This window comes from Pan paniscus, chromosome 17, assembly GCF_029289425.2.
Source record: "Pan paniscus chromosome 17, NHGRI_mPanPan1-v2.0_pri, whole genome shotgun sequence".
In the NCBI taxonomy this organism is placed as follows: Eukaryota; Metazoa; Chordata; class Mammalia; order Primates; family Hominidae; genus Pan; species Pan paniscus.
Window position 1 is genome coordinate 23539742 of NC_073266.2, and position 16764 is coordinate 23556505.

At 46.1% G+C, this 16764-nt stretch overlaps 1 protein-coding gene across 6 annotated transcripts in view; it reads left to right on the plus strand.

Annotated features, from left to right (window-relative positions):
* The window catches only part of POTEC (POTE ankyrin domain family member C), a 39791-nt gene extending 34497 nt beyond the window's left edge, over window positions 1-5294 (plus strand). The window contains exons 11-12 of one of the 6 annotated variants that reach the window (XM_063597157.1): window positions 358-2300; window positions 3904-5294. In XM_063597157.1, coding sequence (XP_063453227.1) covers window positions 358-579 — 222 coding nt within the window. In that variant the 3' untranslated portion in view covers window positions 580-2300; window positions 3904-5294. The remainder of the gene's footprint in view (window positions 1-357; window positions 2301-3903) is intronic. The other 5 variants (XM_063597158.1, XM_063597159.1, XM_063597160.1 and 2 more) reach the window with 5 other exon arrangements.
* Window positions 5295-16764: the final 11470 nt, after the last annotated feature.

Sequence of the window (16764 nt, forward strand, 5' to 3'; positions counted from 1 at the left end):
GTGTGGTTTGTAGGTTAGATATCAGAGTGTAAACCCAATTTTAAAAATGTAGCCAAATGTATTAATCTTCTATTTTATGCCTCTGGGTTTTTTGTAATTCAGAGAAAGGCTTTTCCAATTCTGAAATTCTTAAAAATCCTCTAGTGATTTATTTTTCATGGTCTTTAGATAAATATTTCAACTTTTTGGAATTTACACTCTTTTAGATTTGAAGTTTTGTCCAACTTTTTTCCAGTTAAATATCCACTGTGGGAATTATTTCATTATACAAATATAAATGTCATTCTTTAATTTGAGAAGAAATCATGATATGTCATTCTATTGAGTGCTAAGTAAAAGTTCCCTTTGTTTACTTAGCTTTCTCTTAGTCATAAGAAAGAAGAAGATCTCTTGCGTGAAAACGGCATGTTGCGGGAAGAAATTGCCATGCTAAGACTGGAACTAGATGAAACAAAACATCAGAACCAGCTAAGGGAAAATAAAATTTTGGAGGAAATTGAAAGTGTAAAAGAAAAGAGTGATAAACTTCTAAAGGCTATACAATTGAATGAAGAAGCATTAACGAAAACCAGTATTTAAGTACAGTGGACAGCTTAGGATTTTGACAACTGAGAATGCTCAGTTCTGAACTGGAGAACGTAAGACACAGCTAGGAAACACTGGAAATGGAAATTCAATCATGTCATTGTAGACTGACGACTGCTCTACATGATTGTGATCAAAGTCAGATAGCTGAAAGGGACTTCTTTCCAGAGAACAAACATCAACAGGTTTATTTACAGGAGAAAATGAATTCTCATATATCTCACCTAAAAGATAACAGTGAGATTCTGAACAACTCTAATGCTCACAGTAAAATTAACAACCTAAAAATTAAGCTCCATCACACAGGATAAATTCTGAGAGAAAAGATGAGGCAGGCCACCATCTTTCCTGTTTGGGCAACTTAGTCATTCCAGCGTGTGGGCTTTGGAGAGTACAAACTCACCAGGGGCAGAAGAGATCCTGTGGCATAGCACAGCTGCTTTACCAAATCATGGCCAGAATGCTTCTGTAAGCAGGCCCCTGATCCTGTTCCTCGTCACTGGACAGGATCTCCCACCTGAGGCCTCCAGCTACACCCACCAGTGTTCCCTGGCCAATGGAGATTTGAAACCTACCTGGGACAGAGTTCCCAGAGAGAGGGGTGGGCCATGACCTTTGTTGTTTGGGCAACTAACCCTTCTGGCCTGTGGGCTTTGGAGAGCCCAAGCTGACCAGGGGTGGAAGTGGTACCTCAGCACAGAACAGCCACCCTGCGAAAACGTGGCCAGACTCTTGTTTAAGCCAGTCCCGAACCACATTTCTAATCACTGGGTGGAGCCTTTCAACCAGGGTCTCCAGCCACCTTCACTGCTGTTCTCTGGCTGACAGAGGTTTCAGGCCTCCCTGAGTCAGCGCTCCCAGGGGGAGGACCAGACTGTCATCTTTGCTGTTTGGATGACTCAGCCAGTTCAGTCTTAGAGTTTCAGAGTGTCTGAGGAGACCAGGGGCTGAAGTGAACCCCCAGCACAGCATAGCCACTCTACAAAAACGTGGCCAGACTTCTTTTTTAAACAAGTCTCTATTCCTGTTCCTCCTGACTAGGCAAGACTTCTCAACTTGCTTCCAGTCACATCCAACAGGTGTGTTCAGATTGGCAACAGGTTCATACCTCAGAGGTACAGAGCTCCCAGAGGAAAGGGCAGGCTATCGTCTTTGCTTTTTCGCAGGCTTCACTGCTGATACCTTCAGCCACTGGAAAATACGAGGCAATTGGCGACTGGAGTGGACCCCCAGCATACCACGGCAGCCCCACAGAAAAGTGGCCAGACTGTTATGTGGGTGCCCATTTCCATATCTCCTTGATGGGCAGGTCTTCCTGGCCTGGGTCTCCAGCCAGCCCCCCACTTGAGCTTTCAAGCCAGTAGCAACTCAGCAACTCCCTGGACAGAGCTTCCAGGAGCAACAGAAATCCTCTCTGCCACTGCCTCTGCAGTGGAACTGCCCTTGCTACCCTCAGAATATCAAGGGAGCAAAGACCCTAAGTGCCATATTGACACCTCCAACAAGCTGCAGTTGACACAAGGAACAAGTCAGTCCATCTTCCATGGGTACAACACACCCCTTACTGCTCATCACCAGACAAGGAACCCTGGCTTGGGCCCACAGCACAGACCCTCCATCCTGGGGTGATTACATTAAGTAACTGCTAACTTACACCTCTCTAGGGTGGAGCCCCCAGGAGACAAGGAAAGTGGTGGAGCCGCAAGTCAGCTGATGTGGAGCCCGGAGGGCAGGGACATCTATGTCTCTAGGCTCCACTTGCTCTTATGAGACACTTTATCCCAGCACTTAAGGAGTGCTGAGGTCAGACCAGCCCCATCTCATGTGCAAGATTGCCCAGCACAGATCGGGTCTAAGAGTTCTCTTCCTAAAAAAGGGGACTTGCTTAAAAAAGAAGTCTGGCCGCGTTTGTGTAGAGCAGTTGTGCTGTGCTGAGGATTCACTTTTGAGAGAGTTCTCCTCTGAGACCTGATCTCTGCTGGGCAGTCTTGCACATGAGATGGGGCTGGTCTGACCTCAGCACCCCTTAGTCTGCTTGCCTCTCCCAGGACCCCAGCCAGGCCACACCTGCTTAGAGGGCACTTTCGGGTGCCCACACCATAGCTTCTGTACAAGCGGACCGTGGCTGATCAGTGGAGAGCTGCAGCAAGGTGACCTCTACAGCCATGTACCAGCCTGCACATTACCTCTCCATACTGCAGCCCTTTATATGGAAACTTCCTACATCACTTTGCTGTGTGTGTTTACACAGGTGGGTTTTGTTGTACTTGCCCTAACAGCATATGGGAATGCAGCACACACCCCAACCCACACCAACTGCCACTGAAGATGAAGCCATGGTGGGCACAGAACCAAAAACCCCACCCCTGCTAGCATCTCACCCTTGAGGTAATGCTGTGCAGAGGAAAAGGGACCTTCTTATACCCTGAGTGACCACTGTTGCTTGGGGGGGATCAGAGAAGGCACCTTCACTGGCCAGCCACCCACCCCAAACCAGCACTACCTCCAGTGCAACAGCACACACAGTCAGCAGGGGCCCCCTGGCCCACACCCCAGCTGTTTTTCCTCTACCACTAGGTGAATGCCCACAGGGAGGCAGGGACTTTTGCATCTGCTAGCATTCTGCCACAGCTGCCGCACTTTGGTCCCCTCAGTGCAGTGGACTCCAAACCTCGAGGAGCCAGAGAACAAAGTTGTGGCCCAATACAAGTTCCCCAGAGTTAAAGCACACAGTCCAAGAATTGGGAGCTGCATGTTGGCCCCTTAAAATCCTCCAAAAACAAAACCTGTTGGCTGAATCCACCTTACACCACAATCAAATCCTCAAGGTCATCAGATATAATAAAGGAAAAATACCCTGTCCAAAGTTCAGCAACCTCAAAGATTGAAGGTGGATAAGCCCATAAAGATGAGAAAAAGACTCTGTGCAAGAACACTGAAAACTCAAAAATTCAGCATGCTTTCTTTTCTCCAAATGACTGCATCAACTCTCCAGCAAGTGTTCAGAACTGGGCTGAGGCTGAGATGTCTGAAATGATACAAGCAGAGTTCAGGATATGGGTAGGAACAAAGTTCCCTGAGTGAAAGAAGTATGTTGTAATCCAATACAAGGAAGCTAAAAATCATTGTAAAACATTGCAGGAACTAACAGACAAAATAGCGAGTATAAAGAAGAAAATAACTGACCTGACAGAGCTGTAAATCACACTAGAAGAATTTTCATAATGCAGTCACATGGTGATTGTGTGTGATTGCATTATGAAAATTATTGTAGTATGTGTGGGCACCTGAGAGTGCCCTGTAAGCAGGTGTGGCCAGGCTGGGGTCCTGGGAGAGGCAAGCAGACTAGGGAGGGCTGAGGTCAGACCAGCTCCATCTCATGTGCAAGACCATCCAACAGAATAGACCAAGAAGAGGAAAGAATCCCAGAGCTTGAAAACTGGCTTTCTGAAATAAAACAGGCAAACAAGAATGGGGGAAAAAAGAATGAAAGGGAATGAACAAAACATCCGAGAAATATGGGATTATATAAACGACCAAATCTATGACTGATTAATGTACCTGAAAGAGATGAGGAGAATGGAACCAACTTGGAAAACACATTTCAGAATATCATTCATGATAATGTCCCCAACCTAGCCAGACAGGCCAACATTCAACTTCAGGAAATCCAGAGAACCTCAGTAAGATATGCCATGAGAAGATCATCCCCAAGACACATAATCATCAGATTCTCTGAGGTCAAAATAAAAGAAAAAGTGTTAAAGGCAGCTAGGGAGAAAGGCAACATCACCTGCAAAGGGAATTCCATCAGACTTAGCAGACCTCTCAACTGAAACTGTACAAGCCAGAAAAGATATTCAACATCTTAAAGAAAAGAAATTTCAACCCAGAATTTCATGTCCAGCAAAATTAAGCATCATAAGTGAAGGAGAAGCAAGATCCTTTTCAGACAAGCAAATGCTGAGGGAACTCATTATCACCAGACCTACCTTACAAGAGCTCCTGAAGGAGGCACTAAATATTGAAAGAAAAGACCACCACCAGCCACTACAAAAACACACTGAAGTACACAGATAAGTGATGCTAAAAACCAACCACATACATAAGTCTGCAAAAAAGCCAGCTGACAGCATGACGACAGGATCAAATCCACACATACCATTACTAACCTTAAATGGAAATGGGCTAAATGCTCCAATTGAAAGACACAGGGGGCAAGCTGGATAAAGAACCAAGACCCATTGGAGTATGCCATCTTCAAGAAACCCATCTCACATGCAGTGCCCTACATAGGCTCAAAATAAAGGAATGGAGAAAAATACTTCAAGGAAATGGAAAATAGAAAAAAGCAGGTGTTGCACTCCTAGTTTCTGACAAAACAGACTATACCAATAAAGATTAAAAAAAAAAAAAAAGACAGAGGGCTGGGCGCGGTGGTTCACACCTGTAATCCCAGCACTTTCGGAGGCTGAGACGGATGGATCACAAGGTCAGGAGATCGAGACCATCCTGGCTAACACGGTGAAACCCCGTCTCTACGAAGAATACAAAAAATTAGCTGGGCATGGTGGCGGGTGCCTGTAATCCCAGCTACTTGGGAGGCTGAGGCAGGAGAATGGTGTGAACCTGGGAAGTGGAGCTTGCAGTGAGCCAAGATCGTGCCACTGCACTGCAGCCCAGGCGAGACAGTGAGACTCCGTCTCAAAAAAAAAAAAAAAGAAGGAGATTACAAAGGTGGTCCTGACCTTTGATAAATCTCATTATTGCTTGATACCAACCTGGGCTATCTTTATTGCCCAAACCAATAGGATAATGTGCTGAGGTTAGGGAGCTTCTCCCCTGCAGAGAATCCCTGATCTCCCAAAATTTGGTTGATATCTAAGGTTGATTGCCATACAACTCCTTTTCTGAAGTTTTTCTTATTTCCAACAAGGCAAGTTTTCCTGCTTCCATGATGATGGAGAGCAGGCACCTCCTTTCTTGAGTTTCAGCTTGCTTCTGACAGGGAAGGTGAGTGTAAGTTTTTTCCAGCTTCTAAGATGGCAGAGAACAAGCACCAGCCTGAGACTTATTTCCAGGTAAGTAGCTGAATTAGAGTTTTGTCTTAAAATTTTTCCTTAATGACTAAAATTTAAGATTACTCACCAGCTGCTTTTAATTTCTCGTTACCATTAGAACACTCAGTAATCATATGAATTGTGCATTTGTTTGTTTGCTTAACTCTTTTTGTTTGTTTATGTTTGGGGTTTTGTTATTATTGTTTCACTTTTCTCCCATCTCTTCCTGACTTGGTCAAATCCAAAGAATGCTCCAAATTGTGGGGAACAAGGCTTCTGAATTGGCTAAATGTCATGTGGCTGAAAAATTCCAGTTAGCAGAAATGATTTTTTTTAACTTTTTTATTTTTATTTTTTACATAAGTGGTTGCATCTTTTGCTAGCCAAGGCCAAACTGAGGGAGTAGTGGTGGTGACCCAAAGTTAAGATTCTGCCCTGTTCACTACAGAAACCTGAGTTTGGTTCCTAAGTCTAGTTCTTTCTGTTTGATATTTGTGTTACTTTTAAAATATCAGCAGTTTGTCCCAGCTATGATGTGGTAGTAAAAGATTCAGAAGTATTTTCTTTACAAGTTCTATGTTGAAAAGCTTAATTAAAAGCAAATTTCTTTTTTTTAAATTATACTTTAAGTTCTGGGGTACATGTGCAGAACATGCAGGTTTGTTACATACGTATACACATGCTATGGTGGCTTGCTGCATGCACCAACCCATGATCTAATGCCATCCCTTTTCTAGCCCCCCACCCTGACAGGCCCTTGTGTGTGATGTTTCCCTTCCTGTGTCCATGTGTTCTCATTGTTCAGGTCCTACTTATGAGTGAGATCATGTGGTGTTTGGTTTTCTGTTCTTGTGTTAGTTTGCTGAGAATGACAGTTTCCAGCTTCATCCATGTCCCTGCAAAGGATATGAACTCATCCTTTTTTATGACTGCATAGTATTCCATGGTGTATATATGCCACATTTTCTTTATCCAGTCTATCATTGGTGGGCATTTGGATTGGTTCCAAGTCTTTCCTGTTGTGAACACTGCCGCAATAAGCATACGTGTGCATGTGTCTTTATATTGGAATGATTTATATTTTTTTGAGTATATACACTGTAATGGGATTGCTGGGTCTAATGGTATTTCTAGTTGTAGATCCTTGAGGAATCATCACACTGTCGTCCACGATGGTTGAACTGATTTATACTCCCACCAACAGTGTAAAAGCATTCCTATTTCTCCACACCCTCTCCAGCTTCTGTTGTTTCCTGATTTTTTAATGATGGCCATTCCAAGTGGCGTAAGATTGTATCTCATTATGGTTTTGAATTCCATTTCTCTAATGACCAGTGCTTTGCTTCACATGTTCATTGGCTGCATAAATGTCTCCTTTGGGAAGTGTCTGTTCATATCCTTTGCCCGCTTTTTGATGGGGTTGTTTTTTTCTTGTAAATTTGTTTAAGTTTTTATAGATTCTGCATAATAGCCCTTTGTCAGATGGATAGATTGCAACAATTTTCTCCCATTCTGAGGGTTGCCTGTTCACTCTGATGATAGTTTCTTTTGCTGTGCAGACACTCTTTAGTTTAATTAGATCCCATTTGTCAATTTTGGCTTTTGTTGCCGTCGCTTTTGGTGTTCTAGTGATGAAGTCTTCGCCTATGCCTATGTCCTGAATGGTATTGCCTAACACAAGGACATTTCTGTGCCTGAATGCCATATCTCCCAAAGTAATTTATAGAATCAGTGCTATCTCCATCAAGCTACCATTGACTTTCTTCCCACAATTAGAAACACTACTTTAAATTTCATATGGAGCCAAAAAAGAGCTCGCGTAGCCAAGACAATCTAAGCAAAAAGAACAAAGCTGGAGGCATCACAGTACCTGACTTCAAACTATTCTACAAGGCTACAGTAACCAAAACAGCATGGTACTGGTACCAAACCAGATATATAGACAAATGGAACAGAACAGAGGCCTCAGAAATGACACCACACATCTAAAACCATCTGATCTTTGACAAACCTGACAAAAACAAGCAATGGGGAAAGGATTCCTTATTCAATAAATGGTGTTAGGAAAACTGGCTAGCCATATGCAGAAAACTGAAACTGGGCCACTTCCTTACACTTTATACAAAAATTAACTTAAGATGGATTGAAGAGTTAAACTTAAGACCTAAAACCATAAAAAACCTAGAAGAAAACCTAGGCCACCAAACTCAGGAGAAATGTACTTGTAGTGAAATGCATGGTACAAACACACATTCCCTGCTTCCTTAAGTGGGTGAGGTTGGTGGCTGGTCCACCTGCTCCAGGTGGATCCTTGCAGAGGTGGCTGGTTGCTCTTTGAGCCAGCTTGGCCTTGCCTGGCATTCACAAGCCTCAGTGCAACAACTGTGCTACAAATGGAGCCACGCAGAAAATGACCAGCAGGCTCAGGAGCAGGGTGTACACTGCCTTTGGGGCTCCAGTCCATGCCTCAGGGCTCATATGGCACTGTGGGCTTCATGGTTGCCAAGAGGCAGATCACAGGCCATCTTGTGGAGGACTTTATGTTCAAGTGCAGAAAGCAGCCAGGATTACAACCTAGGGGACTCAGCCTTTTGTGACCCTGGCCAGACTTAGAATTTGGCCCCAGGCATGACACACTCACTCAGAGCAGCGTGTCAGTACCTGGGGCCTGTGCATGCCAGGCAAAGCCAAGCTGGCTCAAAGAGCAACCAGCCACCTCTGCAAGGGTGCGCCTAGAGCAGTTGGACCAGCCGTCAATCTCACCCCCTCAACGAAGCCGGGATGGCCAGGTTCCCACAGCCTGAGTGGCTGCCACCTGATGGCTGATGGAGCAGAGGCCTGAGGAAAAGCAGATGGCACTGGGGCCCTACCTTTAGGGTAGAAGAACTGAGGTACCATGTCCGGCAGCAAGTGAAGTTGGTGGCTGGTCCACCTGCTCCTGGCACACCCTTGAAGAGGTGGCTGGTTGCTCTTTGAGCCAGCTTGGCCTTGCCCAGCATGCACAAGTCTCAGTGCAACAACTGTTCTACAAATGGAACCACACAGAGGACATTAGAGGCAGGCTTAGGAGCAGGGTGTATGCTGCCTTTGGTGCTCCAGTCTATGGCTCAGGGCTCATATGTCACTGCGGGCTTCTTGGTTGCCAAGAGGCAGACCACAGGCTGTCTTGAGGAGGACTTTATGTTCGAGTACAGAAAGCAGCAGGATTACCACCCAGGGGACTTGGCATTCTGTGGCCCTGACCAGACTTAGAATTTGGGCCAAGGCAGGACAAGCTCACTCACAGCAGCATGTCAGTAGCTGGAGACTATGCATGCCAGGCAAGGCCAAGCTGACTCAAATAGGAACCAGTCACCTCTGCAAGGGTGCACCTGGGACATGTGGAGCAGCCACCAACCTCAGCTACTCAAGGAAGTAGGGATGGCCAGGTTCCCACAGCCTGAGTGGCTGCCTCCTGATGGCTGATGGAGCAAAGGCCTGAGGAAAAGTGGATGGCACTGGGGCCCTACCTCTAGGGTAGAAGAACTGATGTGCTCTGACCTGCAACAAGTGAGTTTGGTGGCTGCTCCACCGGCTCCTGGCACACGCTTGCAGAGGTGGCTGGTTGCTCTTTGAGCCAGCTTGACCTTGCCTGGCATACACAAGCCTCAGTGCAACATCTGTGCTAGGTAAGGAGTCACAGAGAGGAAATGAGCAGCAGGCTCAGGAGCAGGGTGTGCGCTGCCTTTGGGGCTCCAGTCCATGCCTCAGGGCTCGTGTGGCACTGCGGGCTTCTTCGTTGCAAAGAGGCAGACCACAGGCCATCCTGAGGAGGACTTGATATTCAAGTGCAGAAAGCAGGCAGGATTACCACCCAGGGGAATCTGCCCTGGACAGAGATAAAATATGGGCCAAAACAGAACAATCTCACTCAGAGCAGGATGTCGGTAGCTGTGGCCTGTGTATGCCAGGCAAGGCCAAGGTGGCTCAAAGAGCAACCAGCCACCTCTGCAAGGGTGCACCTGGAGCAGGTGGAGCAGCCACCAACCTCACCCACTCAAGGAAGTAGGGATGGCCAGGTTCCCACAGCCTGCATGGCTGCATCCTGATGGCTGATGGAGCAGAGGCCTGAGGAAAAGCAGATGGCACTGGGGTTCTACCTGTTGGGTAGAAGAAGTGATGTACACCGACCGGCTGTGAGTGAGGTTGGTGGCTGGTCCACCTGCTCCTGGCACACCCTTGCAGAGGTGGCTGGTTGCTCTTTGAGCCAGCTTGGCCTTGCCCAGCATGCACAAGCCTCAGTGCAACAGCTGTGCTACAAATGGAACCACACAGAGAAAACAGAGCAGCAGGCTCAGGAGCAGGGTGTGTGCTGCGTTTGGGGCTCCAGTCAATGCCTCAGGGCTAGTATGGCTCTGTGGGCTTCTTGGTTGCAAAGAGGCAGACCACAGGCCATCTTGAGGAGGACTTTATGTTCAAGTGCAGAAAGCAGCCAGGATTACCACCCAGGGGACTCTGCCTTCTGTGGCCCTGACCGGACTTAGAATTTGGCCTAACTCAGGACAAGCACACTCAGAGCAGCGTGTCAGTAGCTGGAGCCTGTGCATGAAAGGCATGGCCAAGCTGTCTCAAAGAGCAACCAGCCACCTCTGCAAGGGTGCTCCAGGAGCAGGTGGAGCAGCCATCAACCTCAGCTACTTGAGGGAAGCAGGGATGGCCAGATTCCCACAGCCTAAGTGGCTGCCTCCTGATGGCTGATGGAGCAGAGGCCTGAGGAAAAGCAGATGGCACTGGGGCTCTACCTCTGGGGTAGAAGAACTGATGTACCCCGACTGGCTGCGAGTGAGGTTGGTGGCTGGTCCACCTGCTCCTGGCACACCCTTGCAGAGGTGGCTGGTTGCTCTTTGAGCCAGCTTGGCCTTGCCCAGCATGCACAAGCCTCAGTACAACAATGGTCCCACAAATGGAGCAATATAGAGGAAATGAGCAACAGGCTCAGGAGCAGGGTGTGCACTGCCTTTGGGGCTCCAGTCCATGCCTCAGGGCTCATTTGGCACTGTGGGCTTCTTGGTTGCAAAGAGGCAAACCACAGGACATCTTGAGGAGGATTTTATGTTCAAGTGCAGAAAGCAGCCAGGATTATCACCCAGGGGACTCTGCCTTCTGTGGCCCTGACCGGATTTAGAATTTGGCCTAATGCAGGACAAACTCACTCAGAGCAGCATGTCAGTAGCTGGAGCTTGTGCGTGAAAGACAAGGCCAAGCTGGCTCAAAGAGTCAGCCACCTCTGCAAGGGTGTGCCTGTAGCAGGTGGAGCAGCCACCAACATCACCCACTCAAGGAAGCAGGGATGGCCAGATTCCAACAACCTGAGTGGCTGCCTCCTGATGGCTGATGGAGCAGAGGCCTGAGGAAAAGCAGATGGCACTGGGACCCTACATCTAGGGTAGAAGAAGTGATGTACCCTGACCGGCAGCAAGTGAGGTTGGTGGCTGGTCCACCTGCTCCTGGCACACCCTTGCAGAGGTGGCTGGTTACTCTTTGAGCCAGCTTGGCCTTGCCCGGCATGCACAAGCCTCAGTGCGACAACTGTACTACATATGGAGCCACATAGAGGAAACGAGCAGCAGGCTCAGGAGCAGGGTGTGCGCTGCCTTTGAGGCTCCAGTCCATGCCTCAGGGCTCGTGTGGCACTGCGGGGTTCTTCGTTGCCAAGATGCAGACCACAGGCCATCTTGAGGAGGACTTTATGTTCAAATGCAGAAAGCAGCCAGTATTACCACCCAGGGGCTCTGCCTTCTGTGGCCCTGGCCAGACTTAGAATTTGGCCCCAGGCAGGACAAGCTCACTCGGAGCAGTGTGTCAGTACCTGGGGCCTGTGCATGCCAGGCAAGGCCAAGGTGGCTCAAAGAGCAACCAGCCACCTCTGCAAGGGTGCACCTGGAGCAGGTGGAGCAGCCACCAACCTCACCCACTCAAGGAAGTAGGGATGGCCAGGTTCCCACAGCCTGCATGGCTGCATCCTGATGGCTGATGGAGCACAGGCCTGAGGAAAAGCAGATGGCACTGGGGCTCTACCTGTTGGGTAGAAAAAGTGATGTACACCGACCGGCTGTGAGTGAGGTTGGTGGCTGGTCCACCTGCTCCTGGCACACCCTTGCAGAGGTGGCTGGTTGCTCTTTGAGCCAGCTTGGCCTTGCCCAGCATGCACAAGCCTCAGTGCAACAGCTGTGCTACAAATGGAACCACACAGAGAAAACAGAGCAGCAGGCTCAGGAGCAGGGTGTGCACTGCGTTTGGGGCTCCAGTCAATGCCTCGGCTAGTATGGCTCTGTGGGCTTCTTGGTTGCAAAGAGGCAGACCACAGGCCATCTTGAGGAGGACTTTATGTTCAAGTGCAGAAAGCAGCCAGGATTACCACCCAGGGGACTCTGCCTTCTGTGGCCCTGACTGGACTCAGAATTTGGCCTAATGCAGTACAAGCTCACTCAGAGCAGCATGTCAGTAGCTGGAGCCTGTGCATGCCAGTCAAGGCCAAGCTGTCTCAAAGAGCAACCAGCCACCTCTGCAAGGGTGTGCCTGGAGCAGATGTAGCAGCCATCAAACTGACCCACACAAGGAAGCATGGATGGCCAGGTTCCAACAGTCTGAGTGGCTGCCACCTGGAGACTGATGGAGCAGAGGCCTGAGGAAAAGCAGATGGCACTGGGGCCTAACCTCTATGGAAGAAGAACTGATGTGCCCCAACCGGCAGCGAGTGAGTTTAGTGTCTGCTCCACCGGCTCCTGGCACACCCTTGCGGAGGTGGCTGGTTCCTCTTTGAGCCAGCTTGGCTTCGTTCGGCATGCACAAGCCTCAGTGCAACAACTGTGCTACAAATGGAACCACAGAGGAAATGAGCAGCAGGATCAGGAGCATGGTGTGCACTGCCTTTGGGGCTCCAGTCCATGCCTCAGGGTTCATAGGGCACTGCGGGCTTCTTCATTGCCAAGAGGCAGACCACAGGTCGTCTTGAGGAGGGCTTTGTGTTCAAATGCAGAAAGCAGCCAGCATTACCACCCAGGGGACTCTGCCTTCTGTGGACCTGACCAGACTTAGAATTTGGGCCAAGGCAGGACAAGCTCACTCAGAGGAGCATATCAGTAGCTGGGGCCTCTGCATGCCAGGCAAGGCCAAGCTGGCTCAAAGAGCAACCAGCCACCTTTGCAGGGGTGCACCGGGAGCAGGTGGAGCAGCCACCAACCTCGGCTACTCAAGGAAGCAAGGATAGGCAGGTTCCCACAGCCTGTGTGGCTGCCTCCTGATGGCTGATGGAGCAGAGGCCTCAGGAAAAGCAGATGGCACTGGGGCCCTACCTCTAGGGTAGAAGAACTGATGTGCCATGTCTGGCAGGCAGCGAGTGAGGTTGGTGGCTGGTCTACCTGCTCCTGGCACACCCTTGCAGAAGTGGCTGGTTGCTCTTTGAGCCAGCTTGGCCTTGCCCAGCATGCACAAGCCTCAGTACAACAACTGTGCTACAAATGGAGCCACACAGAGGAAATGAGCAGCAGGCTCAGGAGCAGGGTGTTCACTGCCTTTGGGGCTCTAGTCCATGCCTCTGAGCTTATATGGCACTGCAGGCTTCTTGGTTGCCAAGAGGCAGACCACAGGCCGTCTTGAGGAGGACTTTATGTTCAAGTGCAGAAAAAAGTCAGGATTACCACACAGGGGACTCACCCTTCTGTGGCCCTGGCCAGACTTAGAATTTGGCCCCAAGCAGGACAAGCTCACTCAGAGCAGCATGTCAGTAACTGGGGCCTGTGCATGCCAGGCAAGGCCAAGCTGGCTCAAAGAGCAAGCAGCCACCTCTGCAAGCATGCTCCTCATGCAGTTGGACCAGCCTTTAACCTCACCCACTCAAAGAAGCATGGATGGCCAGGTTCCAACAGCCTGAATGGCTGCCACCTGATGGCTGATGGAGCAGAGTCCTGAGGAAAAACAGATGGCACTGCTTTGTAATGCCCTTGTCTCTTTTGATCTTTTCCATTTAAAGTCTGTTTTATCAGAGACTAGGATTGCAACCCCTGCTTTTTTTTTTTTTTTTTTTTTTTTTTGCTTTTCATTTGCTTGGTAAATATTCCTCCATCCCTTTATTTTGAGCCTGTGTGTGTCTTTGCATGTGAGATGGGTCTCCTGAATACAGCACACCAATGGGTCTTGAGTCTTTTTCCAACTTGCCAGTCTGTGTCTTTTTACTGGTGCATTTAGCCCAGTTACATTTAAGGTTAATATTGTTACATGTGAAATTTATCCTGTCATGATGTTGTTAGCTGTTTATTTTTCCCATTAATTAATGCAGTTTCTTTATAGTGTCGATGGTCGTTACAATTTGGTATGTTTTTGCAGTGGCTCATACTGTTTGTCCCTTTCCATGTTTAGTGCTTCCTTCAGGAGCTCTTGAAAGGCAAGAATATGGATTTATTTCTTGTAAGGCAAATATGTGGATTTATATCTGGGTGCTGTATTCTATGGCCTCTACTCCAAGAGTCATTACTTTTAAAAATGCAATTCAAATTAGCATAAAACATTTACAGCCTAGGGAAAGGCTTATGACATTAGAATCCTTATTTATAGGATTATTTTGTGTTTTTTTGAGATATGGTCTCTGTCTGTCATCCAGGCAGAAGTGGAGTGGCTTGGTCATAATTCACTGCAGCCCTGAACTCTGAGTCCAAGCCATCCTTGTGCCTTAGTCTCCCAACTAGTTGGATCTACAAGCATAAGTCACCATGCCTGGCTAATTTAAAAAATTTTTTTTTTTTTGTCGAGATTATGTTATCACTATGTTGCTCTGGCTGGTTTCAAATTCCTGGCCTCAAGTAATCTTTCTGCCACAGCCTCCTATAGTGCTGGGATTACAGGCATGAGCCACCATGCCTAGCATAGAGTATTACATTATTTTCAAAGTCTTATTCTAAGAGCCATTTATTGACTTTGGCCTAAATAACTCAATATTATATCTCTGAAACTTTTTTTGACAAATTTTGGGGCATGATGATGAGAGAAAGGGGTTTGAAACTTTCTAATAAGAGTTAACGTAGAGCCATTAAGGAGGAACAGACACAAATTATCAGAAAAATAAAAGAAAACTCAAGTGCAAAAGTTCTGTGGCAAAGATGATGATAGTAAAGAATATATCTGACTTATGGTGGCTTTTACTTTGTTCTTGAATTTCTGAGTAATTTAAGGGTTAACGTTTAAAGAATCTACATTATAGATAACATTTTATTGCAAGTAAATGTATTTCAAAATTTGTTGTTGGTTTTGTATGAGATTCTCAGCCTACTTCATTTTCAAGCTATATTATTTTATTAATGTAGTTTGATGATCTTACAGCAGAGCTGGAAGCTGTATCTTCAAAATATGTCTGTTTGACTCAAAACAATCAAGGTATTCAACAGGAGTTATTATGTATGAAAAAATACAACAGGAATGTAAAAAACTAGAGAAGGCTAAAATGATGTTGGAAGAAGTAATATTAAATCTTAAAAAACGTATGGAAAGTACACATTGGTGAAGACACATTGGTGAAGTACAAAAATATAAATTGGATCTAGAAGAAAGGGCAATGCAGGCAATGGAAAAATTAGTACAAATCCCTTTACAGGTTAGTTTGTAAAATCAGGTAAGTTTATTTATAATGTGCTTTCATTTATTTCACTGCAAATTATATTTTGGAGATTATATATATATATATATATATATATATATATATATATATATAGTGTTTCCTCTGCCTCTCTTATAGTAATTTGCCTTGTACAGTTCTAGCAAAGAGGTGGCATCTGTTTTTACTTTTATATGTTTAAATTTCCATCATTATAACAAAATCGATTTTTCACAGTAATGATTCTCAGTGTGGAGTCATTTAATTATTAAGACCCATTGACATGAGATTACATCCTCTGCCTATAAAAATCCTGGAAGAAAACCTAGGAAATATTCATCTGGACATTGCACTTGGCAATGAATTTATGGGTAAGTCCTCAAAAGCAATTGCCAGAAAAATGAAAATTGACAAGTATGATTTAATTAAACTAAAGAGCTTCTTCTGCACAGCATGAGAAACTCTCAAGGGATTGAACAGACAGCCTACAGAATGGAAGAAAATATTCACACACTATGCATACAGCAAAGGCCTATTATCCAGAAGCCATAAGAGACTTAGGCAAATCAACGAGCAAAAAATAAATAACCCCATTAAAAAATGGGCAAAGAACGTGAACAGACAGTTTTCAGAAGAACACATATGTGGCCAACAAACATATTAACACATGCATACCATCACTAATCATCATAGAAATGCAAAACAAAACATCAGTGAAATACCATCTCACACCAGTTAGAATGACTTCTGTTAAAAAGGAAAAATAATAAAAATATTTAAACATTTAATACTAAAATGTCATTTAGATTGAGATAAATTAATTTGTCATTATCATTAATTCTCAAAACATGGATATTTAAGAGTAGCCTTACTTCACATGTAATAACACAACAACTACCTTAAAAACTAAAAGCTGGGGCCTGGCACAGTGTCTCAAGTCTGTAATCCCAGCACTTTGGGAAGCTGAGGTGGGCCGATCATGAGGCCAGGAGTTTGAGACAAGCCTGGCCAACGTGGTGAAACCCCGTCTCTACTAAAAATACAAAAATTAGCTGGGCATGGTGGTGGGCACCTGTAATCCCAGCTACTCAGGAGGCTGAGGCAGGAGAATCATTGGAACCTGGGAGGCGGAGGTGGTTGCAGTGAGCTGAGATCACACCATTGCACTGCAGCCTGGGCAACAGGGCAAGACTCCATCTCAAAAAAAATAAATAAATAAAATTAAATGAATAAAAACAAAAGCTGGAAGTTCTATGAAAACATTAATGCACATACCATTTTTTAAAAATGTTCATGGTTTCTCTAGAGATTTCAATACCTATTCTAGCTTATTACAGTAACCTATAATTTGTACTATACCAACTATGGTATAAAAACCTTAAAATGTATATTTCTGTTTCCTCTCTCCTTTATACTATTTATGTCATGCATTATAGTCTCAAATATTATGAATTCCATAATATAAAGTTGCTCTTTTTTAAAAAAATTAGACAA